The 26,360-nt window shown below is 57.6% G+C and overlaps 5 protein-coding genes across 10 annotated transcripts in view; 3 read left to right on the top strand and 2 right to left on the bottom strand.

Annotated features, from left to right (window-relative positions):
• The first annotated feature begins 15 nt into the window (after positions 1-15).
• GTF2F1 (general transcription factor IIF subunit 1) lies at positions 16-11,063 on the top strand. Of its 5 annotated transcripts, XM_019816291.3 has the most exons (13): positions 16-156; positions 251-470; positions 558-604; positions 1,177-1,249; positions 5,889-6,082; positions 6,888-7,058; positions 8,807-8,991; positions 9,550-9,703; positions 9,803-9,984; positions 10,093-10,166; positions 10,243-10,381; positions 10,592-10,709; positions 10,815-11,063. In XM_019816291.3, exons 2-13 carry the CDS (start codon positions 459-461, stop codon positions 11,017-11,019), a joined length of 1,554 nt encoding a protein of 517 aa, XP_019671850.2. In that variant the 5' UTR covers positions 16-156; positions 251-458; the 3' UTR covers positions 11,020-11,063. The 5 variants fall into 5 exon arrangements, with proteins under 5 accessions (XP_019671850.2, XP_019671859.2, XP_044900556.1 ...); XM_019816300.3 differs by having other exon boundaries at positions 146-470; positions 9,806-9,984; XM_045044621.1 differs by having other exon boundaries at positions 149-470.
• Positions 11,064-13,626: 2,563 nt separating this feature from the next.
• On the top strand, positions 13,627-14,600 carry PSPN (persephin). The gene is made up of 2 exons (XM_023240908.2): positions 13,627-13,699; positions 13,765-14,600. The coding sequence occupies exons 1-2, from the start codon at positions 13,627-13,629 to the stop codon at positions 14,151-14,153; spliced, it is 462 nt and encodes a 153-aa protein (XP_023096676.2). The 3' UTR covers positions 14,154-14,600.
• ALKBH7 (alkB homolog 7) lies at positions 14,422-16,148 on the bottom strand. Its single transcript, XM_003981721.6, has 4 exons — positions 15,899-16,148; positions 15,084-15,257; positions 14,871-14,995; positions 14,422-14,658 (listed from the first exon to the last, which is right to left on the bottom strand). Exons 1-4 carry the CDS (start codon positions 16,100-16,102, stop codon positions 14,496-14,498), a joined length of 666 nt encoding a protein of 221 aa, XP_003981770.5. The 5' UTR covers positions 16,103-16,148; the 3' UTR covers positions 14,422-14,495.
• Positions 16,149-18,592: 2,444 nt separating this feature from the next.
• On the bottom strand, positions 18,593-24,087 carry CLPP (caseinolytic mitochondrial matrix peptidase proteolytic subunit). Its single transcript, XM_003981720.6, has 6 exons — positions 23,853-24,087; positions 23,700-23,771; positions 23,062-23,158; positions 22,060-22,247; positions 21,186-21,291; positions 18,593-18,976 (listed from the first exon to the last, which is right to left on the bottom strand). Exons 1-6 carry the CDS (start codon positions 24,036-24,038, stop codon positions 18,804-18,806), a joined length of 822 nt encoding a protein of 273 aa, XP_003981769.3. The 5' UTR covers positions 24,039-24,087; the 3' UTR covers positions 18,593-18,803.
• A 110-nt stretch (positions 24,088-24,197) lies between these two features.
• ACER1 (alkaline ceramidase 1) overlaps positions 24,198-26,360 on the top strand; it is a 45,328-nt gene continuing 43,165 nt past the window's right edge. For both annotated transcript variants that reach the window (XM_045044578.1, XM_045044598.1), the window contains exon 1: positions 24,198-24,585. In XM_045044578.1, the coding sequence (XP_044900513.1) occupies positions 24,502-24,585 (84 nt within the window). In that variant the 5' untranslated portion in view covers positions 24,198-24,501. The remainder of the gene's footprint in view (positions 24,586-26,360) is intronic.

Below are 26,360 nucleotides of genomic sequence, written 5' to 3'. Positions count from 1 at the left end.
CTCGCGAGGAAGGCCAGTTCCTCCCTCCCCTCCCAGGATGCCCCGCGGAGAGTGTCGTCACGGGGAGGCGTGTCCACCCGGCAGATTAAATTAACAGCGCTATATAGAGCCGCGAGCGCGGGTCCGGGCGGTAGACGGCGCTTCCTCCAGCTGCGGGTCGGTCGTGGCTCCTCCCTCTAGAAAGAGTCGAGGGGAAATACGTGACGCGGAGGAGGTTGCCATCGCGACGCACCCCGAGTTTCTCTTCCAGGTTAGGCGCAGGCGCAGACGTGACCGGAGTGGTCGCCGAGCCGGCCGAGCGAGCACGGCTTCCCGGTAGTTGCTCCCAGGATCGGTGGCACCTCGGCCTTGGGGTCCTCGGTCGGGGCCAGAGACCCGGCACCGCGAGAGCGGCTTCCCCGCGACTGAGGGACGCGGACAGGACCGGACCGGACCCGAACCACCGAACGTCGTCGCCCATGGCGGCCCTCGTGAGTATGCGGCGGAGTTGGGGGGGGGGGGTCCCTGCGGGGGCCTCCGCAGCCCCGCACTCACCGTCCCGCCTTCTCTGCCCGCAGGGCCCCGGCAGCCAGAACGTCACCGAGTATGTCGTTCGCGTTCCCAAGTAAGTCCCTGACCCCTCTTCCCACTTCTCCGAAAGGGGTTCTATACCTCCCTGAGCTCGTAGACATGGCTGGCACCGCCTGTGCTTCTCGCTCTGACGAGCAGGGGGACCTGAGGACGGGGCTGGAGTTCAGCCGAGGCCTCTCTGGGGGCATCTCTGTGTTTGGAGCAGAACGAATGAAGGAGTGCTTCAATAGGCGGCAGGATGCAGCCTTCTGGCCTAGCATTCATTCCCTCTGGCAGGAATGCCTCTTCCCCGCTTGTGACTCTGTGGGGTGGGTTCTTGTTGGTTCCCTAAAACCCAGTTCCAGGACTTTCCTCCCCCAGGAAGCATTCCCTGCCTGCCCTCCCCCATCCCCAGGGCAGAGTTCCTCATTATTCCCACATGTTGGTTCCCCCAGATCTCTGTGCCTCCTTCTGCTTTCTTTCCGCACGGGGTTGGGAGGGCATGGATCTGTTCCCTGACAGACTGGGAACCCCTGGGGTCTTTGGTGGGTCCCCAGCACTGCTGAGCCCGGGAGGGTTTGCTAAATGAACGAGTAACTGAGCACTGCCCCTACTTGCCCGTTCCAGAAACACAACTAAAAAATACAACATCATGGCCTTCAACGCAGCGGATAAAGTCAACTTCGCTACCTGGAATCAGGTCAGTCTCCATTGTGAGTGTGACAAGGGGATCCTGCACTGGGTTGTAACAGTTCCCCTTTGTGATAGTACTAACTGAGGCTTGGTTTCCTCACCTCTCCTGGAGCGGAGATCCAATGATGTGCTGAGGCCCAGGCTGAGCTGCTGGGTGCATCCCTGGGAGGCAGATTTGGATGCCTAACTGCACCTGCCCAGGCCTTGTGAAAGGAGAGCATGTACAAGTTGTGCCCACTGACGGGCATTTTTGGCCTCGAGTTATCTGGGCCAGGGAGGGGGCTGCCTCCTACAGATGGTATTTGGAAGCCACCTCTGTCCACGGGCGCTGCCTTCACAGAACACCATAGCCTGGGCGGCGTATAAGCGACACAGGTTTATTTCTCACAATTCTGAAGGCTGGGAAGTCCAAGATCAAGGCGCCAGCAGATTTTCGGTCCGGTGTGGGCCTTCCTCCTGCTTCATAGATGGCTGTCTTTTCACTGCCCTCACATGGCGGAAAGGGTGAGGGAGCTCTCTGGGCCTCTCTTGTAGGGGCACTAATCTCACTCACAAGGGCTCCACCCTCGTGACCTAATCCCCTCCCCGAGGCCCCACCTCCCCCTACCATCCCACTGAGGGTGAGGTTTCAACATCTGCATTTTGGGGTGGAACACAAACATTGAAGCCATTAAAGAGTTTTAAATCAGGGTGGGGGGCCCTGCGTGCCTCAGTGGGTTGAGCGTCCAGCTTTAGCTCAGGTCACGATCTTGCTGTTCCCAAGTTTGAGCCCCAAGTTGGGCTCTGTGCCGACAGCTCAGAGCCTGGAGCCTGTTTTGGATTCTGTGTCTCCCTCTCTCTCTCTCTCTGCCCTCCCCCACTCATGCTCTGTCTCGCTCTCTCGCTCTCCTCTCTCTCTCTCTCTCTCTCTCAGAAATAAACAAACATTTAAAAAATTAAAAATTTTTTTAAACAGGGGAGTTATAAAGTGATCCAGGCACTGTCAGGAGACAGACTGTGGGGTCAAGGGCAGATGAAGGGTGTGCAGGCTGGAGGCGTCGGCTGTGGTCCAGGCGAGTGATGGTTGCATGGAGCAAACAGCGTTATGAGACGTGGGTGGATTCTAGTGTGTTTGGAGCGGAGCCCATAGGGTCGGTTAATGATTGGATGTTGAGGGGTGCCAGGGCCAGATGGATGGAGTATTGGGGAGTTCAGTTTGGGACGTCTTATATTAGACATCCCGGAGGAGACGGTAGGTGAGCAGTTGGACCTGTGAGTTGGGAGAGCGGGAGGGCACATCTGGGCATTTGGAGCAGCGTTTAAAGCCACAGAGACTGGAGCCGCCCAGCAGGGGACTTGGCCCCAAGTCTGAAGTCGGCACGGTCCGGCCTTCCCGCGGTCGGGCAGCTCCGACTGCTCAGCTGGTTGTCGAGCACAGGTCTGCCTTTGGACTTTTTTTTTTTTTTTTTTTTCTAAAATCTGTTTTAGGGAGAAAGAGCCAACGGAGGAGAGGGGGAGAGAGAATCTTTTTCTTTTTTTATGTGTATTTGTTTTATTATTATTATTATTTTTAACATTTAGTTATTGCTGAGAGATAGAGACAGAGCGTGAGCAGGGGAGGGGCAGAGAGGGAGGGAGGCACAGAACCCGAAGCAGGCTCCAGGCTCCGAGCTGTCGGCACAGAACCCGAGGCGGGGCTCGAACTCACGGACTGTGAGATCATGACCTGAGCTGAAGTCGGACGCTTAACCGACTAAGCCACCCAGGCACCCCTAATGTTTATTTATTTTGGGAGAGAGCACAAGTAGGGGCAGGAAGAGAGGGAGACAGAGGATCCGAAGTGGGCTCTGTGCTGACAGCAGACAGCCTGATGCAGGGCTCAAACTCACAGACTGTAAAATCACGACCTGAGCTGAAATCAAGAGTTGGGTGCTTAACTGATTGAGCCACCCAGGTGCCACTCTCGACTATTTTTTTTTTTTTAAGTTTATTTTGAGAGAGACAGCGCACATGTGTGCATGCAAAAGCTGGTCGGTGGGGGGGTGCGGGGGTGGGGGTGTGCGGGGGTGGGGGGGGAGGGCCAGGGGAGTAGGAGAGAGAATCCCAAGTGGGCTGTGTGCTACTGGTGTGGAGCCTGACATGGGGCTCAATCCCACAAACTGCGAGATCATGACCTGAGCCAAAATCGAGACTCAGACACAACCAACTGAGCCACCCAGGCGCCCCTCTTTTGGCTGTTAAAAAAACATTTTTTTTAATGTTTATTTTTGAGAGACAGAGTATGAGTGGGGGAGGGGCGGAGAGCAGGGGAGACAGAGGATCCAAAGCAAGCTTTGTGCTGACAGCAGACAGCCCAAAGCGGGGCTTGAACCCACGAACTGTGAGATCACGGCCGGAGCCGAAGTCGGATGCTTAACTGACCAAGCCACCCAGACGCCCCTCTTTTGTCTATTTTTAAACTTCACTTCACCCAGCTGAGCAAATGAGACTATTTGAGAGAGACGTGCTAACAACGTGCTCCTCTGGATACTGGGCAGGTGGATGCTTGCTCCAGGCGCCCTCTTCCCTTGTAGGGTGCCTGCCTGTCAGCACGGCCAGCTGCCCACATGTTTGTATACAGACTAGCATGTTCCCCCCACCTCTGGCCCCGCCTAAGTTATCCAGAGAGGGTGCAGTGTTTCCAAATCCCTCATCACTCAGTGGGGAGACATTCTTCATCATTTACCATCCAGGAGAGAGAAATAAGCCACCTTCGGGTACCCTGCCCCCAAATACTCCTCGCTAAGAGGAGTGACTTGGTAAATACCTTGGGAACCCACGACTCTTGATCCGTCATCCGTAGGAGATGCCCTGTCCCGGCATCCATGAGAACTGAGAGGAGTCTGCACCTCAGCCACTCGTCCCCTTGGAGGGTCCATGCCCCTCGTCACCCACTGCCTTGAGGTGCGGAGCCTGCATAGTTATCACCTCTCGAGACACGTGATCTCCTAGCCGCTAGTAACTTGGGGGTTACACATACCCTGTTCCCCGATCGTCATGGGGGGACGTCACTCATCACTCCTTGCTTTCACCACACGGAGGTTACACTCCCTAAAAACCTAGTCACAGGGAAATGCAGCCCCTTGAATTTTCATTGCCTAAACGGCACACTCCCTAAAAACCAACGAGGGGGATTACATTCCCTGGAGAAAACTAATCTGCTGGGTTGATACCCCCCTGTCACTAGTCACTCAAGGGAGGGGGCGGGTACAGCCATCTAAGCACTTAAAACCACAGGGGACGTCCTCCTCCTCTGGTAGCCGCTGCTCACCCAGGGCAACGTGTGGGCAGAAACCCCCTCCAAATGCATTCTTTCAGCAACTGTCCCTGGAGACCCTCCGCTGGGCTAAAGGTGAACACGCCAGGCAGGGGCCCTGCCCTCTGGGGTGACCGTGTTCGGGGAATCAGGCCTGTTTACCTTCCTTTTGTAGTGAGGCACATCCTGGGCCGGCTCCCCAAAAAGGTGCGGGGTGCACACCAATTCCCTCGCACCCCTGTGAGTGTCCAGATTCCAGCCTCGGGCTGGGTAGCTCGACTGGGTATCATAAGCTAGCCTGGTAACCATTTTCTCTCAAGTTGTGAGGGTTTTGTTCCAGTGTTTTCTGGCTTCTGGTGTGGGCTGTGGAGAGCTTCTGCCATTCTCCCTCTTGTCCTTTGTATCAGGGGTCAGTAGGCTTTTTCTTAAAGGACCAGTAATTATGGTGCACTTGGTTGGCCGGTGTCTGTGCGGCAGCTCCTCAACGCTGCGTGTCCGCACATGCGCAGTAAAGGCACAGGGACACATCGAGTGGGCGTGGCTGTATGCCAGTAAGACTTTGTTTCTAAAAACGTGGCCTGCCCCTGGGCCAGGGACTTTTCCCCCTTCTTCCTGGTAGCTGGTAGGATCTTTTTGTTCCCAGCTGTCTGAAATCTCTTGTCAGTAGGAAGCAGTGTGGGTCATCTTGCCTTTTTCAGTCACTGTGCCTTGGGACTTGTTCCCTACAGTTGCGGCCTTGGGACTTGTTCCCTACAGTCGCCCCCTTTTTCTTTTCTGGCCGCTCTGTCTTCCATTGTGTGGAGGAGGCCCCGTGCATGAAGCCAGTGCCCCGCTGATGTGCGTTAGGTTGACTTCTAGTCTTCTGCTGCAACAGACTGGTGTGCTAAACAGCACTGCGCGTGTCATTTCACCTCCGCTGTCTGGAGGAGGGACCTCTAGGGTGAGCGGCACGTGCATTTTAAAGATCAAAATTTGGAAAACGGCCTGAATGCAGAGAGCGGGCCAGTTCCTTGTTTTTTGTTTTTGCCCTATCACCAAAATGATCTCACTGTTTGTTTGTTTATTGATTTAGTTCTTTAAATGTTGATTTAGAAAGAATTTCAAACTTTCCAAAGCTGCCAAGTAGACCTGGTACGAGGTTGCCCACATGCCTTCGCCCAGATGCACCCCCGAAGGCCAGCATTCTACCCCTTTTTTGTTTCGCTAAGCAGGAGGTTGGCTTTGCAAGTCCGCAGCTCAGCCTGGGAGGTGGGGTGAAGAGGGCGTTCGGGTGTTCTTGCAGGGTGGGGGGCGGCGGGCACAGCTCGAGCGAAGGCAGGCAGCCCTGACGGAAGGTTTGTTGCCTGCCCTCGCGCCTGCTCCGTCACTCCAGGCCCGGCTGGAGCGAGACCTGAGCAACAAGAAGATTTACCAGGAGGAGGAGATGCCCGAGTCGGGTGCGGGCAGCGAGTTCAACCGCAAGCTTCGCGAGGAGGCGAGGAGGAAGAAGTACGGCATCGTCCTCAAGGAGTTCCGGCCCGAGGACCAGCCCTGGCTGCTTCGCGTCAACGGCAAGTCGGGCAGAAAGTAAGTGGTGGCAGCGGCGAGTGCCTCCCGCGACCCCCTCGCGTCCTGACTCGGCTGGGCGTCCCTCCCTGAACTCCCGCGTCCCTCGTGGGGTTTTCTTTCTGAAGATGAACCAGGCTGGTGCTGGTGCAGGAGCCCTTAGGGACCAGGGTACATACAGGAAGCCCGAGAGCCTGTCCTGACCGCACGCAGCGAGCAGCCGCCTGGGGACCGGGGGCCGTGAGGGTTGGGAGGTCAGGTGGATGGAGGGGGCTCCGGGAAGAACAGTGTGCACGAAAGCAGGGAATGGTGTGCGGATCTCCACGGTGTGACAGCGACAGAGGGCGGGTGCACAGCGCAGGACGGTGGGTGCCAGGATGCAGCTGGAGCATGGGTGGGCCGGGGCCCAGGGGAGCCTCGAAGGCCGTGGGCAGGGAAAGGCACTCGTAAGACTTCCCAGACTTTTAGGGCAGGGAAGGGTGAGGGCAGAGGCCAGGAGGAGGCTGGCACTGGTTCGGGCATGAGGAGAAACCTGGAGGCAAATCCGGAGGGGTGTGACTGCGGCGCCCCTGCTTCACAGCTCACCTAACGCGGTCCTTCCAGAAAGGGCCGTGATACGTACCACGAGGGGAGCCCCGAGCTCGCTCCGTGAGGTGGGGAGTGCTGCCCGGCTTTCCAGATGCCGAAATCGAGGCTCACACAGTTGAAGGGCCGGCCCAGGATCTCTCAGGCTTGGAGTTTGCTCAGAGAACCCAGGTGGTTCTGGAGAGAGGGCAGGCCAGGGGGCTGGTCGTGAGGGCCAGGCTGTGACGTTGCCTCCCTGCAGGTTCAAGGGCATCAAGAAGGGAGGCGTGACAGAGAACACGTCCTACTATATCTTCACCCAGTGCCCCGATGGGGCCTTTGAGGCCTTCCCTGTGCACAACTGGTATAACTTCACGCCGCTGGCCCGGCATCGCACGCTCACTGCCGAGGAGGCCGAGGAGGAGTGGGAAAGGTGAGTGTGAGCCACAGCTGGGCCTGGAGGGAGGCAGGGTGCGGGCATTGCTTCCCCAGCTTCCCCAGAAGGGGCTGACACACTTGGAAATGGAGTGTGTCACCATAACTTCTGCCTGGCCGGGGGCTGGGTACTCGGTGGTGACCAGGTCGGACTCCACCAAGCCCTTAGGGAGCTCCCAGTTCAGTGGGGGAGACGGACATGAAGGCATCAGGGACACACAGGGCTGGGGAGGTAGTAGCTGCTGAGCTGAGCCCTGGAGCAGGAATTGGCAGAGCGGGGGGAGATCCCCGGGGCCCACTTGGCTTCCCCCCCAGACCGGAGGGCTATGGCTGGACCAACTACGGGTGAAATCCACACTACGTAGTTTGTCATTTAACCGTTTGTAAGTGTCCAGTTTGGTGACAGTAAGCCCATTCGCATTATTGTTCAACCATCACCGCCATCCCTCTCCAGAACTTTCTCGTCTTCCCAAACTGAAACTCTGTCCCCATTAAACAGTAACTCTTTCTCCCTCTCCCCCAGCCCCTGGCTCCCACCATTCTACTTTCTGTCTCTGTGAGTTTGACCCCTTTAGGGATCTCCTATGAGTCGGATCATGCAGTATTTGTCCGTTTGCCTCTGGCTTATTTCAGTCGCCATAATGTCCTCCAAGTTCATCCACGTTGTGGCACATATCAGTGCTTTGTTCCTTTTTTAATTTTTAATTTTTTAAATTTTTATTTATTTATTTTTTAATGTTTATTTTTTTGAGAGAGAGAGTGTGTGTGCACACAAACCAGGGAGGGGCAGAGGATCTGAAGCGGGTTCTGTGCTGACAGCACAGAGCCCAACGCAGGGCTCGAACTCGGGAATGGTGAGATCATGACCTGAGCCAAAGTTGGACGCTTAGCCGACTGAGCCGCCCAGGCACCCCCATCATTCTTTTCCATTAAAAATACTTTTAATTGTGGGGCGCATGGGTGGCTTGGTCGGTTGAGCGTCCGATTTCGGCTCAGGTCATGATCTCATGGTCCGTGAGTTCAAGCCCTGCGTCGGGCTCTGTGCTGACAGCTCAGAGCCTGGAGCCTGTTTCAGATTCTGTGTCTCCCTCTCTCTCTGCCCCTCCCCTGTTCATGCTCTGTCTCTCTCTCTGTCTCAAAAATAAATAAACGTTAAAAAAAAAAAATTTAAAAATGCTTTTAATTGTAAAAAACATAAAATTTGCCATCTTAACCATACTTAAATGTACTGTTCAGTAGTGTTAATTACACTCACATTCTTGTGCAGGAGCTTTACTCCTTTTCACAGCACTGATGAACTTTGCTTATGCTGTTAGATGTAATCCTAAGCTCTCCATAGATGCAGTCATATTTTTTAAAACTTTTATCATCAAAGTAAATGAAAAGTTATTTCTTCTCATAAACACAAAGGCATCCATAAACTACCATAAAAACAGATGGACATGAATATGTTGTGTCCAGATTCTGTTGTCTGAGAAAGGACCTGAGCTGGAGAGAGATGCTCTCTCCCAACACCACATGAAACCTTATCTTTGAGGGACATGGGACAGACAAGGGATCAAAGCAGGGCCAGCTCTCCCATGTGACTTCAGGGTGTTCCATGCCATGGGTGTGAGTCCCCTCATGTCACCAAAGTCGTGTCTGTCATTCCCCTTTGGGGAGTGCCTGGTGGAGACGCAGGGAGGAGGCCCAGTTTTGGAGCCAGACCCCTTGTCAGCCCCCACTGTACCCTTCCCCTGCCCACAGGAGAAACAAAGTCCTGAACCACTTCAGCATCATGCAGCAACGGCGGCTCAAGGATCAGGACCAGGATGAGGAAGACGAGGAGAAGGAGAAACGCAGCCGCAAGAAGGCCAGTGAGCTGCGCATCCACGACCTGGAGGATGACCTGGAGATGTCGTCTGACGACAGCGAGGCCAGCGGCGAGGAGGGTGAGGCTGGTGGAGCCCCCCTGGGTGGCCGTGTGGACCAGCCTGGGTCGTACTCCCTCAAGGTGTCTGAGTGACGACTCAGGAAGGTTGATGACACTGAGGGAAAGCTGAGTCACTCACAGTCCCCTGGGAATGAGGACAGGGCACAGCCCGCTGCACCGGCCCTTGGGGAAGCACGGGAGGTGGTAGGAGGCAGAGAGGAGCAACGGGAAGGTCTCAGCTGCAGCCTTTATTGGGGTGTCCATGGATGGGCAGCGCAGGGCAGGGTGAACAGCTTTGGATGGGCCCGTTTGAATGATGCTGGTGGGCCTTGGGCTACAGGGGTGGGCTCTAGTTGTCCGATACACGGTTCTGGGGGATGCAGGGACGGAGATGGTGGCCCTGAGTGTGAGTCAGAGAAAGCGAGTTGGGGGTATAGACTTGGACCGGTCAGTTTACGTGTAAGAGGCCAGTCCTGGGCGTCTCTCCGTGCTCAGTGAGGCCCCCAAGATGTCCAGACATCCTCAGGTTTCCCAAACGGGACGAGTGCCCGGCCTGAGTCCCGCTCTGCTTCCCTAGGTGGCAGAGCTCCCAAGGCCAAGAAGAAGGCACCGCCGGCCAAGGGAGGCAGGAAGAAGAAGAAGAAGAAGGGGTCCGACGACGAGGCCTTCGAAGACAGCGACGACGGGGACTTTGAGGGCCAGGAAGTGGACTACATGTCCGACGGCTCAAGGTGAGGCAGGCGGGAGGCAGGTGTGAGGTGGGCGTGAGGCCTGCGCCAGCCCGGCCCACGCGCTCCCTCACGGTCTTCGGCTGGTTCTCCGCCTTCCAGCAGCTCCCAGGATGAGCTGGAGGGCAAGCCCAAGGTCACCCAGCAGGAGGAGGGCCCCAAGGGCGTAGATGAGCAGAGTGAGAGCAGCGAGGAGAGTGAGGAGGAGAAGCCGCCCGAGGAGGACAAGGAGGAGGAGGAGGAGAAGAAGGCGCCCACGCCTCAGGAGAAGAAGCGCAGGAAAGGTGGGTCCCCTCCCCGCTGCCCGGGGGGGCCCGCTCCCAGAGCCCCTCATCTGGGGTGGAGCCGGGGCGGGGCGCCCTGGCGCTGACACTCCTCCGGCCCCCATGCAGACAGCAGCGACGAGTCGGACAGCTCAGAGGAGAGCGACATCGACAGCGAGGCGTCCTCGGCCCTCTTCATGGCGGTGAGGCCCGGGCCCGGGCAGGAGCGGGTGGGCGGGCGTCTGTCTCCAGACTCACATCCCAACCCCATTTCCGCAGAAGAAGAAGACGCCCCCCAAGAGGGAGCGGAGGCCGTCGGGAGGCAGCTCTCGGGGCAACAGCCGGCCGGGCACACCCAGCGCGGAGAGCGGCAGCACCTCTTCCACCCTGCGGGCCGCCGCCACCAAGCTGGAGCAGGGTGAGCAGGGCCGTCGCCCCACCCCTCGCCGCGACCTCTTGACCTCTGCCCTCAGTCTCCCCTCCTGCCTCAGGAACAGAGGCCAGAGTTGGAGCAGAGGCCTGTCCACCCCGGGGCCCCCTGGACACGGGGTCCCAGCCCCGCTCCTCCTGGGCCCCTGGGGGTCCAGCCCCCCAGGCCCGGGGCTCAACCCCTCCCCTGCTCCCCCAGGCAAGCGAACGAATGAGACGCCGGTGGCCAAGCGGTTGCGGCTGGACGCCGGGCCCCAGAGCCTGTCCGGGAAGTCGACCCCTCAGCCCCAGTCCGGGAAGTCGACCCCCAGCAGCGGGTAGGTTGGCGAGGGTGGTGGGGGGTGGGGCAGGGGAGCAGGGCAGGGGCGCGGGGAGGCCTCTCACTGACGCCCACCCGCCCCGCCCTCCGCTCGGCTCCTCAGCGATGTGCAGGTGACAGAGGACGCGGTGCGCCGCTATCTGACTCGGAAGCCCATGACCACCAAGGACCTGCTGAAGAAGTTCCAGACCAAGAAGACGGGGCTGAGCAGCGAGCAGACGGTGAACGTGCTCGCCCAGATCCTCAAGCGGCTCAACCCCGAGCGCAAGATGATCAGCGACAAGATGCACTTCTCCCTCAAGGAGTGATGGCCGGCGCCCACCCACCTGCCCAATAAACGGCTGCCTCCCAACTTCTCTGGTGCTCGCGTTGTCTGTCACCTGCTGCCTGAATCCCGGCGCCCCAGGTTGCCAATTCCAGAACAACGCTGGCCATTTTCTTAGCTCATGTCTCTCCCTCTGTCCCTCGGGCCCTTCCTTCCGGAACTTTCCCTGCCCCTTAGAGCTTGCTCCTCTTAGCCTTCCGCCAGCTGTGCTCGCTGAGCATCTGCCGTCGCAGGCTGGCAGTCTCTCCAGCTCCGGCGCCTGGTTCTGTCTTCGGCTGTAGTTTATCCCCCGTGAACCCAGGAAGTGCTTGGCTTCCCTGACTCAGTTTTCCAAATCTCAAACGATCTTTGCTTCCTTTTCAGATCAGCTGGTCTGTTTTAAGTGTTCTGCCCCCAGTGGCTTTGATCCTTTCCTCCACGTTTTTGTTGTGAGCATCCTATCTCTGCCAGAGATCTGATACCCGAAGCTGACAGCCATCCCGTGTTCTCTTCTGACTTCTCTTCACGACTGACTCTTGTGTTTCCTAACTTTGGGTGGGGACTCACGGCCGGCTGAGGGGCTCTGCGTGGGCCTCCTGGGCAGCTGGCTTTGCAGGCAAACCCTACAGGTGCTTTTAGCCTCCGTTCCCCACCAGGTGTCCCAGGAGCCTTGGACTGAGTCCACGTGAAGTGGTTCTCGGCTGGCGGGCTCTGTCCCAACGTGGCCACAAAATCCCACACTCTTCTGTTGCTCATGTTGGCGCCTGGGCCCTATTTTTCAGCTTTCCAGTGATGTTTCCAGGGCTTCCCTTATATTCCAATGAGTTAGTTCCGCATTTATTTTATCCAGCATTGCTAGGGTTGTGCCGTGGGAGGGCTTTTGGAGTTCGTGGCCAGTTTCATCGCTAGAAATGGAATTTGGCCGCTGGCTAGAACCCGTCCCGAGTGATTGGCTGGGGGCAGGATGTGGGGCTTCCGTGAGCAGGGATGCCGGAGACGGCAGGCTAATTCCCAGGAATGTCTCAGGTCTGTCTTAACGCCCCTCCCCATCCTTCCGCCAGGCCTTTTGGGGCAGAAAGAAAGCAGCGTTGACACATGGCCCTCCACGCTCTTACCCCTGCCCTACCTGCCACGGAACTGCGGCCTCAGGCCTCTCCCCACCAGGCCAGCCCACACGCCCTGGTGGTTAGGAGCCAGGGCCTGGTGTTCAGCAGGGTCTGGCTCCAAATCCTGGCCGTGTCGGATTCTGGGCGACTTTGGAGCAGTGACTCTTTTCGTCCGAAGGTGGTCTCAACGACACTGCGGTAGCCAGTACCCACCACTGCCGAGCGAGGGAAGCAGTGCAAAGCAGGTGGGAGTTTGGGTCGGTCCAGCCCTCGCTAGTACGAAGAGCCAGCGGCCACTCCTGAGTTTGTGTCTGTGCCCGCCTGACACAGGCTTCCTGGGGCTCGGGGATGTGACTTGCAGTTTCAGCAGCAAATGCTCAACAGCCTCTGGCTTACACCCCTCCCCACAGCCTGGGCACCCCTGCGTCGCACGCCACCACCCCCCCCTCCCCGCAGCCACGTGTGCCCACAGTTTCTGGGTTTTGCCGGTCTGGGCTGCAGGGTCTTATCCGAGTTTTTACCTGGTCTTACCTGTGTGTGATCCAGCACCTCTTTAAACCTCCCTAAGTTATTTGGGCTTCTTTGCCTGGAAAACTCTCGCGAGCTTCTGTCAGGCGGCGGATCACACGCTTAAATGCGCCATCTCTCTGTCCTCAGAACCTCATGTGGGAAAGACTGATTAGCTCCCTCTCATAGGTAAGGGATGGTCTCATTTCCTTGATGTTACAGGGGCCAGGCATGGAAGCCACTGGAAACTGCTGCTGTGCCTCTCAGACCCGGCGGGCTTAAGCTCCCCTCCCGCCCTGATGCCAGGACAGGGCTGAGGTTCCAGGTCCCAGGGGCCTCAGGTGGGCCTTCTAGAGACAGGAGTTCCTGCAGGGTGAGCTTCCGACCCTTGTGTCCCAGCTCTTGGCTGTCTCCAGGCCTCTCCCTTTTCCTGTTTTGGTGCTGGCTCAGCCAGGCCCGGAGACAGGGGCATGATGTCTTAATCCTCCAGGTGGCAGCCATGATGGATTCTCCACTGGCTTGGCCACCTGCTGACCCCTCTCTTCCCACACACCTATCTGCCCCACCCGGCGCCCGACGTGGGGACCCCTGAGCCCTGGCACCCTGCCTGAGTGCGGAGGGGCCACCCTGGCGGGCCCACGATGCCCCCCCAACTCTTTCCAGAAAGCAGGTGGGGTGGGGGACCGGGCTGCCCGCCCTGGGCTCGGCTCTGGCTGCCACAACAGTCGTAAATCAGGGGAAGAGGGGGTGTCGGAAACGGGTCTGCGGAATGTCTGGATGGGGCAGGGAGGGGGTGAGTGCTTAACTCTTAGAAGCACAGGGTGTGGGGCCAAGGGACTGGCTTGCCTGGCCCTGAGGATGCGGAAGAGCAGCCGGTACGGGACGCGGGGTCTTCCTGCTACTACAGCAGCGGCAACGAAGAGGTTATTTCCCCAGCCCAGGCTGGGGAATAAATTGAGGGTGCGAGGCGTCCCCACCCTCGGGATCTGCCCGTCACGATGGCCACAGGAAGAGTCCTACTCTGCTCTCTGCTGCTCCTGTCGCTGCAGCCGGGCCTCGGCAGGGGCCCTGGTGCTCGGGGGGCTCCGGTGGTGGAGGAAGAGCCACAAGGGACCCTGAGGCCGCAGCTGGGTAAGAACCCCCCGGACCCCGCACGACTCCCCCACTCCTCCCTGCTCAGACCCTGCTCACTGTCAGCTGCCCCTCGTCCCCTGCAGGTGCCCGCCTGCGCAGAGCCCTGGCCAGCCCGTGCCAGCTGTGGAGCCTGCCCCTACCTGTGGCCGAGCTGGGTCTGGGCTACGCTTCCGAGGAGACGGTCATCTTCCGCTACTGTGCAGGCAGCTGCCCCCGCGGTGCCCGCACCCAGCACGGCCTGACGCTGGCCCGGCTGCGGGGCCAGGGCAGAGCCCACGGCGGGCCCTGCTGCCAGCCCACCCGCTACACCGACGTGGCCTTTCTCGATGACCGCCACCGCTGGCAGCGGCTGCCCCAGCTCTCGGCGGCTGCCTGCAGCTGCGGCGGCTAAGGACGCCAGGCCTGGGGCCCTGCAGCCGCTTGAGGAGCCCTGCTGACCTATTTATCGGAGACTTGGATGCCGATGAGATCAGAGGGGCGGTGGGCTGGGGGCCGCCTGCAAGGAGCATAATAAAGGAAACCGCTGCTGCACGACTGTGTTCAGCCAGGGTGTGCCCTGACCCTGCCACCGAGCTCCCTGTGCGTGGACAGGGAGGGTCCTGGGCTTCCCCTGCACCTCTCGGCGCCTGCAAGCAGCCAGCTCAAGGAAGGCCAGTCTGTCCGTTTTCCAACTTTATTCACAAACGTGGTGTGTGTCTGGTGGGGGGGAGAACCTGAGGGAAGGGCCTGGCGTTCAGCAGGCTGGGGGGGGCTGCCCAGGCTCACCTGGTCCCATCCTCTCAGGGAGGGAGCGGCAGATCACAGAGATGCGTCGGCCCCGGGGAACCCGACGCCCCCCGAAAAAGGACTCTTCATCCCGAAGAATCTCATGGGAGAAGTCATAACGGGCCGAGCCCCTGCAAGAGAAAACAGGCTCGGGCTGGGTGGGGTGAGGGCAGCCCCTGCGCAGGGCAGGCTGCCTGGTGGGTGGGGCGCGCGGGAGGGGGGTGGGGGGAGGAGATGATCGCGTCTGCGGGGAGGGCTGAATAAGAGAAGGTGTGCAACGTGTGAGGTGGGTGAGCATCTGATGAGTTACGGGTGGGGTGGGGGCTCCTCGGCTGAGCAGTACCTAAGGATGTAGAGGGAGCCTGGCTCCAGCAAGAGTTCCAGCCACTCCCCCGGCTCCTGGGTGTGCACCAGCCGCATGACGCTGGGAGATAGTAGGGATAGGCCAGCGATGGTGGCTCCACAGAACTGGAAGAGAGGGCATGGTGGCCAGTCAGTCTGTGGCCTGGCCGGCCCACCCCCAGCTGGGGGCTCCAAGGCTCTGGCCGCTGCCCACCTTGATGCTGTCCACATGTGGCTTGATGTAGCCCCGAGGTTCCAGGTCCAGCACATGCACCGAGGACAGCAGGGTCTGGCCAGGGCTAAAGGCGGCCGCTTGCACACGCTGCAGGATGGCCCGGCTGGCCTCTGACCAGCGTGACTTTTCTGTCTCTCGGAAGCCGTGGATGGCCTGCACGGAGAATTTGGGTCAGGCCAGGAAGCTCTCAGAGGGAACAGGGAAACTGAGGCACGGTGGTGGGGGGCAGAGTGCAGAGCAAAGGACTGGTTTTCCCAACATGACCCTTGACCCCGCCTTCAACTCACCACCTTGGTCCTATCTACCCCATAATCCTGGGTCTCAAACCCCAACCCCAACCCTTACCCCATCTAGGTCTAGTCCTACTCCTTTGTATCCGCCCTTGAGCTCCAATTCAGTCCCAGATCCAGTCCCCAACGCTGGCCCCCCGCAATACTCAATTTTGTCTCCGCCCGCAACTTGATCCCACTCCAGTCCTCTGTCTCCGCACCGAACTGGTGACCCTCCCTCATCTAGCTCCACACCTGTTTCCGCCCCTAACCTTGGTCCTGTCCCCCAAACACCCCACAGTTCCAAGTCTGCCCTCCAGTTACGGCCCTGCCCTCATCTCCAAAGTGCTTTCCCGGCCAGCAAAACACCTCGGCATCAAACTCCGCCCCATGCCGCCAGCCGCGTTCCCAGCCGTAGCCCCCGGCGACCCAGCGCTCCACCCCAGTCTTCACCTCTAACGTCACTGGCCCCGCCTCCGCCGTAGCCCCGCCCCGAGGCCCGCCCCCCGGGGCCGCCGGCCTCACCGCGTCCCAGTGATCGTATTCGTAGCGGCGGCGGCGCAGCTCGGGCTCCAGCTCGCGGCTCAGTGTCTCCTCCTCGGCCGTGCTCAAGAAGCCGGGCCGCACCAGGGCCGCGTCCCGAAGGCGGCTTAGTACGGCTGGGCCCGAGCCCCGCACCCAGCTGGACCGGGGAAGGGTCCCCAGCGCCAGGCGGCCACTTGCGGCCATAGCCCCCAGAGCCGGGTCTTGGAAGCTGTCGGAGTCAGGGCAACGCCCCCGCTCCGGAGCCATTGGCTGTGGCTTCTCCGAATCCCTTCAGTGATTGGCCTTCCTCGGAGTCCCGCCTTGCTCTCCGCCCCGTCAAGAGTACTGGTTGCTGCTCAGCTCGCGTCTCAAGCTATTGGCTCCCCATAGCACCCGCCTCCTTTCGCGCGCTATTGGGCGTCGTCCACGGTGGAGGCCGGGGGTCGGGGCTCGGCGGCGAGTTATGGCCTCGAACTTGAGGTCAGGAGTTGCAGGAGGATTTAGGCCAACGCCCAGGTTTTGGAGGTGGCCAGGACTAGAGATTAAGGGGACAGCACAGTCAGGTTGAGATGAAGGGGTCAAAGGCACAGAGGTCAGGGCCAGAGGTCAAAGGCACAGGGAGTGGGGCCAACTTAGAGGTTGGGGTCAAAGGTTAAAACCAAGCATCACCCTTTTCCCCTCGGGACTGGGTTATTCCCACCCCTGTACAGACTGGCTCCCACCCGCCTGGGTGTCTGCCTATTTGTTGATCATCTGACTCTCGATGTCAGCTCAGGTCATGATCCTAGGGTGGTGGGATGGTGTCTCTTTATACCTCAAGTCACCGGAAATATCAAGGACAGATGTCACAACCCGTCCTAATCCAATCATCAAAATTCAGAGAAAAGTCCACAGGACAAAGGACCTTGTTTCTCCAACAAGGGAATTTCAAAGGAAGACAAGAAAAAGAGGGAGAGATTGAGACAGAGATTAAGGGCAAAACCCACAGTTAAAGAGACTTTGAGATACCTCCACCAGTTGCAAGGTATGCGCCTTATTCGGAAGTTGATTTAACAAATTAATAAAAATAGAGACAACTGGGGAAATTTGGACACTGGTTGACTATTTGACCGTAGTAAGTACTGTTATTTTTTTTAGGTTTCAAGTGGCATTGTGGTTGTCTTTTAAAAGATTTATCCTTTTAGAAATACCTGTGGAAATATTGACTCCCTGACCCCTCCAGTGACAGCCCCATGTTCTCTGCTCTCCTTATACAACAAAGTTCCTTGAAGAACTTGTCCAGCTCCCCTGTCTTCCTGCCCCTGCTGCCTGGATGCGCTCCAGTCTGGCTTTGGCCCCCACAGCACGGGAAATGCTCCTACTTGAGGCACAGTGACTTCCACTGTGCCAAATCCAGCAGCCAGTTCTTAGCCTGACTGCTTATTTATAGAGATACGTTCTTATTTCATTTTACATTTTTATCCCCAGCTCTGACCACAGATTCATCATCTCCTGGGATGTCTAAGGCACATCAACACCAGTAACGGCCAAACTCAACTTCTGATTCCCGGTCCCCCAACCAGTTCATGGGTTCAAGCCAGGCGTCCGACTCTGCACTGACAGCTCGGAGCTTGGAGCCCAGAACCTGCTTCAGATTCTGTGTCTCACTGTCTCTGTGCCCCTCCCTCGCCCCTCCCCTGTTCACGCTCTGCCTCTCTCTCAAAAATAAACACACACTAGGGGCGCCTGAGTGGCCCAAAAAAACCCAAAGCCCTGGCTGGAATCTGACCCTCTCTGACCACCTAGCTGGGGCTGCCAGCCTTCTGATTATTCTGATTAGTCCACTTCTCCTAATGGGTCTCCAGGCTTCCATGCTGGCTGCACTTTGCCCACCACTCCATGGGAGTCCTAGTAGTCCTGCTTTTTGTTCTTCTCAGAACCCTCCTGGGCTCATCTCCCTCCTTGCTCACACCTACCAGGCACGAAGATCTGTCCTCCTTCCTTTCTGCTCTCAAATCTCCACTGTCCCCCCGCCACTCCACTTCAGCCACCTGAGCCTCCTTCTGGCCCCTCCCACAATGGTAGCCACAGTCCTGCCACAGGGCCTTTGCACTTGCTATGCCCGCTGCCTAGACTGCTGTGTTCCTCCCTCACCTCAGATGTCTTTGTTCAAGCCTCACCTCAGCCAGGCCTTCACTGGCCACCCCATCTAAAACTGTCACGCACTCACACTGCATGTCTCTTTCCCTGCTTTTTAAAAAAACTGTCGGGGCGCCTGGGTGGCGCAGTCGGTTAAGCATCCGACTTCAGCCAGGTCACGATCTCGCGGTCCGGGAGTTCGAGCCCCGCGTCGGGCTCTGGGCTGATGGCTCAGAGCCTGGAGCCTGTTTCTGATTCTGTGTCTCCCTCTCTCTCTGCCCCTCCCCCGTTCATGCTCTCTCTCTGTCCCAAAAATAAATAAACGTTGAAAAAAAAATTAAAAAAAAATAAATAAAAAAACTGTCTACTTCCACAAGAATAAGTTCTTTGAGGACAGGGATTGTTGTTTTCTTCACAATACACCGTGGTCTCTAGAACGGTGCCTGAAATGTCGTATTTGCTCAGTAGAGTTTGCTGAAGTTAGGGAACTGAAGGTCAGAGTCTCAGGGTCAGGGCAAAAGCAGAAGAGGCCTCGTGAAGGGCACACGGTGGAGCGGGGAGGGAAGGCGACACAGATGGGGATCAAAGACTACAAAGATTTAATTGAAAATCACAGTGTCTCATTCAAGATATCTGCCCTTAGTGGCACCCCCAAATCTGAGTTCCTCCTGGGGCCCTTCCAGCTCAGCAGCGAGGGGTGGGCAGGGCTTCAGCTGCAGGGTCTGACCGGCGCCTGGCCCCCCCCCCCGCCCCCCCCAGCTTTCCTCTGGAGGGTGAGGGCCAGGTCTCAGACGCTTGCTGGGGCAGGTTCTGCTGTGGCCGCGGCCGCCACAGGCTCCTTTTGCACCAGCTCAGGCTCATCCTCACCGTCCTGGGGAGGGTGGACCAGAACCTTGTCTAAGATTCCAAACTCCTGGGCCTCCATGGGGCTCATGTAACGGTCCCGCTCCATGGCCGACTCTGCAGGGGAAGCAAGAAGCAGGACGTGTGCGGTTAAGGGCAGACACCTGGGGCCAGGTTTGGGTCCCCGTCCTGCGGCTGCTTTGCCGCGTGGCCTTGGCCTCCCCCTCTCGGTGCCTCGGTTTCCCCACCGGTAAAATACCCGTTTCCATTTTGCCTTTTTTTTTCACTTGTTACTGATGTATAATGTACACCCAGCAGAGGGCACAGATGGTAAGCGGACAGTGTGAATTTCAGCCTGGACTTGCCCACAAGGCCAGCACCCAGATCGAGAAATGGGATGTCACCAGACCCCCCCTGACCACCGCAGCCCTGCTGGAGCCACTGACTCCTGGCCCAAGAGGAACCACTAGCCTCACGCTGGGCTCACAGCATAGATAAGTCTGCTTCTTTTTTGTTGGTAAATGCGTGGAATCAGAGAGTATCTACTCCCTTTCGCCACTCAGCAACAGGATTTCGAGGTTCAGCCAGGCTGCCGTGTGTCGCCGTGGACGGGTCTCTCTCGTTGCCATATGGCGATTCCACAGTGTAAACAAAGCCCTGACGCCCTCGTCCCGCTGGCCACGTGGGTGTTTTCCAGGGCGGGCTCGCATACACAGGACCGCCGGAGCACTCCCTTCTCTTGGTTACATGCTGAGCAGGGGGGGAACCATGGCATTTTGGGCATTTTTAGCCCGAGCTGGTAGTGCCAGATGGCTTTCTACCGCATCTGTGTCGTTTTCACTGCCACCCGCAGCGGGTAAGCGTTCTGGTTGCTCCACGGGCATCTGGTGCTGTGTTTTGTATTTTACCGGTTCTAGTGGATTGAAATGCTGTCTCGCTGTGGCCTTAATTTGCCTTTCCCTAAAAGCTGGTCATGTCAGTTTTTTTAAAAAAATATATTGGGGCGCCTGGGTGGCTCAGTCGGTTGAGCGTCCGACTTCGGCTCAGAGTCTGTGAGTTCGAGCCCCGCGTCGGGCTCTGTGCTGACAGCTCAGAGCCTGGAGCCTGCTTCGGGTTCTGTGTCTCCCTCTCTCTCTGCCCCAACCCACTCGCATTCTGTCTCTGTCTCTCTCAAAAATAAATAAACATTAAAAAAAAAATTAAAAAAAAAATATATATGGGCTTGGGCGCCTGGGTGGCGCAGTCGGTTAAGCGTCCGACTTCAGCCAGGTCACGATCTCGCGGTCCGTGAGTTCGAGCCCCGCGTCGGGCTCTGGGCTGATGGCTCAGAGCCTGGAGCCTGTTTCCGATTCTGTGTCTCCCTCTCTCTCTGCCCCTCCCCCGTTCATGCTCTGTCTCTCTCTGTCCCCAAAATAAATAAACGTTGAAAAAAAAAATTAAAAAAAAAATATATATATATATATATGGGCTGGGGCGCCTGGGTGGCTCAGTCGGTTGAGCGTCCGACTTCAGCTCAGGTCGTGATCTCACAGTTCGTGAGTTCGAGCCCTGCATTGGGCTTTGTGTCGGAGCCTGCTTTGGATTCCCTGTCCCCCTCTCTCTCTGCCTCTCCCTTGCTTATGGTTGCTCTCTCTCTCAAAAATAAATAAACATTAAAAAAATATATATATACACACGTAAGATAACATATATATATATAATGTGTAAAAATATATACGTATATATATACACATACACACACTGGCTAATTTATTTATCTTATTTATTTATTTCTGAAGGAGGCTCCATGCCCAACGTGGGGCTTGAACTCCCAACCCTGAGATCAAGAGTGGCATGCTCTACCGACTGGGCCACGCAGGCACCCCTAATGATGTTCTTTTTAAATATCATCACTAAAGATGATGGGCATCTTTTCTTGTATTTCTTGGCCATTTGGAATATTCTTTACTGAGGACCCCGTTCAAACCTTTGACCCACTTCAGTGAAGTTTTTGCCAGGGTTCTGCAAGGAGGTCTTTTTAAAGTGCTTCGAACAGGGGTTCTCCGGTGACGGTGATTTTGACCCCTGGCGGACACCGGGTGATGTGTGGAGGCAGTTTTGGTTGTCACCCACGGAAGGTGCTACTGGCATCCAGTGGGCAGTGGCCAGGGACGCTGCTCTATGTCCTCAATGGCCAGGACGGCCCCCACAACAGAAGATGACCCAGCCCTGAGTGTCAGCAGGGCCAGGGTCGAGAGGCCCTGGCCTAGCACAAGGCCTGCCGCACATGTTCGTGTTGGCTAAAATAAGGAGCCGCTGGCAGTCTGCCTGGGGCGGGGACACTCACCAATCACCTGCAGGCTCTGTTTGGTGTGCTTGGCATAGATACTGTAGAGCTGCTTCTTGAGTTTCATGATCTCCTCCGCCTGGATGGCGATGTCTGTGGCTTGGCCCTGGGGGGCGTCCCAAGGGGGTTAAGAGGGAGAAGGTTAGAATGAGCGTCAGCCGCGCACAGGGAGGCTGGAGAGGGTGTTCAGACAGGTGGGACAGGGCTTCTCGAGTCCTTCCACATCCTGCTGCGTCTTCAACCGCCATCGGGAAGGCTTCCGGTGTGAATTACACTGTCTTCCGTTCTGCGCGTGGAGCCTCGCCCTTCCCAGGGCAAGGGGATTCCTGGAGACAGCGGCCAGCTGGCCCATGAGTTTCACGTGCAAACCGGCTGATCCAGAGGGCACACCCTCACCACCTCCTCCGTGGGGCTCTCACGTTCGGGGCCACTATCCCGTGCCCCATCACCCCGGGGCCCAGTGCCAGAGAACTAGGCCAGCCCCCACACCCCAGAGTCCCCTGACATTATTCAAACTAGCCAGTCCTGAGCCTGCTTGCCCTGCCTCACAGTTCCTTCCTGCAGAAACCACAGTAAAGTCCTTGTCCGCTGCCCCTCCCCACTCCTGCCCGGCCTCCTGACAGACCCAGGTGGTTCCCGTGTGGCCCTGCATGGCCTGGCATGCCCCCACCCCCTCCTGCCCCCTGGGAACTGGTCATTAAAAACTGTCTTTCCAATGGTGGTCCTCTCCTGATCTGCTGGCCTCGCCAAACGTGAATCAAAATAAAACCTACGGTTCAAAACACTGACACTCCCACACGGCGTCCACCCAGTAGCTCCTTCTGTTCAGACACCACCCCCCATCCCGCAGCAGCCTGCAGGGCCTGGCACTCACCCGGGCGCCCCCAGACGGCTGGTGGATCATGATGCGGGAGTTGGGAAGCGAGTGGCGCATGCCCGGGGTGCCAGCGGCCAGAAGCAGGGAGCCCATGCTGGCGGCCTGGCCCACGCACCATGTGCAGATGGGGTTCAGGATGTACTGCATCGTGTCGTAGATGGCCAGGCCCGAGGTCACCATGCCACCTGGTGGGGGTGGGGGGGAGGTGTGGTCATGAGGGGCTGTGCCGGCGCCTGGCCTGCGTGCTTTCTCGGCTGCGCCCCTGGTCTTGGGGAGAACTTGTGCAGAGGCAGCCCTTTAAAGCAGGTGTGGCAAACGCAAATACTTCCAAGGGTAGAGAGGTGAGGAAACAGGTGACGCGAATTAAGCGACTGGTCCAGTTACCACCTGTGCACATGGGCCCAGGGGGACCAGACCTGTCACGCTTTCACGAGAAGCTGGAAATCGGGGAGCGTGCCGTGGCCGAGAGGGAAGCTCTGGGGCCGGCCTGCCCTGGCAGTTTCATCTGTGTGACCTTGGCGAGTTACCCAGCCTCTCAGAGCCACAGGGTCTCCCGGCAGATTGGGGATAACTAAACAGTCCCTACCTCGTGAGGCCGCCACGAGGACAAGATGAACTAAATGCCTACAAAGTACTTGGGTGTGGGGCCCAGTACGCGTCCAATCAAGATGCGCTATTGTCTTTGGGGAGGGAGTGGTGCTGGTGGCGGCAGCTACCGATTTGAAAACGCTGACCATCGGGTCAGGTTAGTAAAGTGTTAGGTGTGGGACCAAAGAGGCAGGTTCAGCTGCCGGCTTGTGAACCCAGACATAAAAGCAAGGAACAGGCAACTTTTGGAGGTTTGGAGACAGTGTTGGGATTCTGAAGGAGGCTCAGGGCTGCAGGGCCACCCTTTCTTCCTCCGCAGGGACAGCGTTCCTGATCAGGGAGTCTCTATCCCCTGAGTCACCTCAAGTGTCCCCAGAAGCGCCCCTGCCACCCAGGGAAGGCTCTGCTCACCAGGGCTGTTGATGTACATGTGGATGGGCTTCTTGTTGCTCTCGGACTGCAGGAACAGCAGCTGCGCAATAACCAGGCTGGCCACGCTGTCATCGATCTGCAAGTAAGCAGGCAGGGTGGGGTGGCCCACATCGGGGGTAAGGAGAGGGCTAATGGAAGCAGTTATGGGGTGGCTGGAGGCGAGTCAGGGGAACCGGGATGGATGTCAGAGCCCAAGAGAGACGGTGGGGGAGAATTCAGGACCAAGGAGGGGAGGTGGTGAAGGGTGGTAGGGACCCACGGGGGTTGGGGCCCAGGAAGCTGGGAGTCATGGGCTTAGGGCAAGGAAGGGAAGGGGTCACATGGGTTGGGGAGAAGGATTAGAGCCAGGAATGAGGGAGGAGGATCACTAGTGAGGGAGGGAGTCAGAGTTCAAGAAGGGCAAAGCAGAGGGTTTGAGGAAGGGGTGAGATGGGGGATTAGGGGCCAGAACAAGCGGCTGGAGGCCCATGGGCCCAGGAAGTGGGGCGTCAGACTGGTACCAGTGCAGAACCCAGGTAGGAAAGTAAAAGGAGGGGTCAGGAGGTCAAGGGGGTTCGAAGAGGAGGGGGGCGTGGGGTCTGGGCAAGCGCAGAGGAGGGTCCCGGCGGGGAACTCACCGGACCCATGACACACACGATGCGCTCCCGCAGCAGCCGCGAGTAGATGTCATAGGCGCGCTCGCCGCGACCCTGGGGGAGAGAGACAGAAAGAACCTCCAGCCCCGTGACCCCCGACGCCCTCCCCAGGCCAAGTTCCCGCGGCTGCTGTACCGTCTGCTCCACCACGATGGGAATGAGCGGGAGAGCCCGGGCCGCCGTCGCGTGCAGGCTCCGCTGCAGGGCCAGGCCGGTCTTGGGCGTCCGATGCGGGGGGAAGCGGGCGGCGAGGCGAGGCCCCAGCGCGGGGCAACCACCTGCCGCCACCCGGGCCCCCCCAACCAATATTCCCGGCCACATCCCGCTGCAGTCCCTCTCGGCTTCCGTCCGATGGCGGAACTACAACTCCCGGCGTGCTTTGCGCCCAGAGCGCATGCTCACCAGGTCGCCCACATCCTGGGAGGGGGGGCGGAGCACGAAGGGGGCGGAGCCGGAGAACGTTTGAAGCGAGCAGTTCTAGTCACCTTACGTGATGAATTTGTTGTTCCTTATTTAATTTTTTTTTCCATATTCAAGTTACGTTTTTTCCTATCGTTCTTTTAATTTAAAAATCAGCTCCTGGGGTGCCTGGCTGCTCAATCGGTGGAGCGTCCCACTTGATATCGGGGTCGTGAGTTAAGGCCCCACATTGGGCGTAAAGCTTACTTAAAAAAAAAATAATATTATAAATAAAAATCAGCGCCATTGTGCCCACTGAGCCCTGGCCTAGCCGAGTTTCCAGTTCGGTGGAGCTGACTCCTTACTGAGACCTTTTCTTTCATCTATGGACTCAGGCTGTTGGGGAGCCCAAGGAAGGGTGTTGCAGACTCTGCCTGGGAGATGCCTGTGGAAAGGTTTCCTAGGAGAAGTGAGTATTGGAGCTGGGTTTTGAAGGGTGGATAGGAGTTTGTTAGGTGGGAAAAGACATTTCTGGTAGAGGGAGGAGAACGGGCAGAGAGATGGAAGTAGGAAGGTTCCCGGTAACGTTTGGGACCTCTCTTTACCTGCCAGTCGTCTCAAGGCGAATTCTCTTTCATCTTTCGGCTCAAATGCCACCTTCTTAGAATTGTCCCCAGAGTCTAGAACTGTGCCTGGTACACAGTAGGTGCTTATTAACTACACTTTGCAGCAAGAGGTGACAAGGGAGGCAGGTTAAGAGCTGAGGGCTGTAGAGGCAGCTGCCCCACCCGCCAAACTGGCTCAACCCCTGACGTGCCGTGTGATCTTAGGTCATTGCTTAACACCTTTGAGCCTGAAGTTTCTCATCTGGAAAATGGCAGTGATCGAACCAATCTCAGGGAAGGATTTAAAGATACCTGCTGCTGTCGGGCTCTCTGCTGCTGGTGCGGAGCCTGCTTTGGATCCTCTGTCCCCCTGTCTCTGCCCCTCTGTATCAAAAATAAATAAACATTAAAAAAAGGGATACCTTCTGCCGATGCAGCATATTGAAGGCACCTGACTTCAGATCTTGGCTCCATTACTTACTAGCTGTGTGTCCCTTAGCCTCAGTTTTCCATCTGTAAATAGGGATAATGATAATAACGAACATCCTAAGGCTGTTGTAAGGTCCTCAGAATGGGCATTCACTATCTTTTAAAAATATTTTTTAACATTTATTCATTTTTGAGAGACAGAGCGTGAGCAGGGGAGAGAGGGAGACACAGAATCTGAAGCAGGCTCCAGGCTCTGAGCTGTCAGCACAGAGCCCGATGCGGGGCTTGAACTCATGAACCACGTGATCATGACCTGCACCAAAGTCGGACTCTTAACCGACTGAGCCACCCAGGCGCCCCTGTATTCACTACTGATGGGTATTAATTATTGATGTGTTAGCCAGGAACCACAGGGGTGCAAGAAGTCCTCCCTTAGGAGGGGCCTTTTGAGGTGGGTTTTGACAGATAGATAGGAGTTCACCAGGCAGACAGTGCCTAAATGCTGGACCCTCAAATTGATGCTGAGTGCCATAGACAAGGGTACACTCTGTGTTCACACAAATCCTGGTCTCATGGGGACAGAGAACAGGACATGGGGAAGTGGAAAAGCTTAGAGGAGGCCTTGGAGGCACCCCTGGAAGAAGGCTTAGATCTAGGCCTCACTGACAGGGCTTGGGGGTCGGGGGTCAGTGTCCAGGCACTGGGAGTGACATTCCCCAGTGGGGACTGTGGAGGTAGTGGGCAGCATGGAATGTCCCAGTTTCTGCTATGAGTCAGGTGGGTGGCCCTGCCCAGCCAGTTCCCCTAGGGCCCAAGCGCCTGCCCTACCCTGGGGAGAAGGGTGAGCCATCAGGTGCTGCCGCCCCCGCAGTCCCTCCCCCAAAGCTCCCCCCCCCCCCCGCTACTGCCTCCCTTTGCTTCACCGGCTCTACCTGTCCACAGATCAACTACTTTTCACCTCCTCTGTCCTTGTTTCCACCCTCTGTAATGTGTGTTCCAGCTTAACCTGTGTCCTGCGGTTATTTCTTCATCCAGCACCCTGAGAAAGCTCACCGAACCATATTCCTCCCTTGGCTCCCTGTCACCCTCGCTGACCTCTTCCCTCACTTGCCTCCAGCCTCCTGACCCGCTTCGCTCTAGCAGTGACACTGGCCAGCTTTCTGTTCCTCAAACACACCAAGCCCCATCCAGGCACCTGGGCTTTGCTGGC

Source organism: Felis catus, chromosome A2 (genome assembly GCF_018350175.1).
Source record: "Felis catus isolate Fca126 chromosome A2, F.catus_Fca126_mat1.0, whole genome shotgun sequence".
NCBI lineage: Eukaryota > Metazoa > Chordata > Mammalia > Carnivora > Felidae > Felis > Felis catus.
This window is presented reverse-complemented; position numbering and strand designations above follow the sequence as displayed.

Bases quoted from the DNA above. Each gene is read 5' to 3' on its own strand.
- PSPN (XM_023240908.2), top strand. From the start codon at position 13,627: ATGGCCACAGGAAGAGTCCTACTCTGCTCTCTGCTGCTCCTGTCGCTG. The intron at 13,700-13,764 runs GTGCTCGGGGGG...CAGCTGGGTAAG, and splicing joins GGGCCTCGGCAGGGGCCCTG to AACCCCCCGGACCCCGCACG.
- GTF2F1 (XM_019816291.3), top strand. The intron at 605-1,176 runs GTAAGTCCCTGA...TGCCCGTTCCAG, and splicing joins TATGTCGTTCGCGTTCCCAA to AAACACAACTAAAAAATACA. The intron at 7,059-8,806 runs GTGAGTGTGAGC...CCCTGCCCACAG, and splicing joins GCCGAGGAGGAGTGGGAAAG to GAGAAACAAAGTCCTGAACC.
- ALKBH7 (XM_003981721.6), bottom strand. From the start codon at position 16,102: ATGGCCGCAAGTGGCCGCCTGGCGCTGGGGACCCTTCCCCGGTCCAGC. The intron at 15,258-15,898 runs GTGAGGCCGGCG...TTCTCCGTGCAG, and splicing joins AATACGATCACTGGGACGCG to GCCATCCACGGCTTCCGAGA. The intron at 14,659-14,870 runs GTACTGCTCAGC...TTTCTCTTGCAG, and splicing joins GGCTCCCTCTACATCCTTAG to GGGCTCGGCCCGTTATGACT.
- CLPP (XM_003981720.6), bottom strand. From the start codon at position 24,038: ATGTGGCCGGGAATATTGGTTGGGGGGGCCCGGGTGGCGGCAGGTGGT. The intron at 21,292-22,059 runs GTGAGTGCCAGG...GACGCCCCCCAG, and splicing joins AGCCGTCTGGGGGCGCCCGG to GGCCAAGCCACAGACATCGC. The intron at 18,977-21,185 runs GTGAGTGTCCCC...CTTCCCCTGCAG, and splicing joins ACAGAGCCTGCAGGTGATTG to AGTCGGCCATGGAGCGGGAC.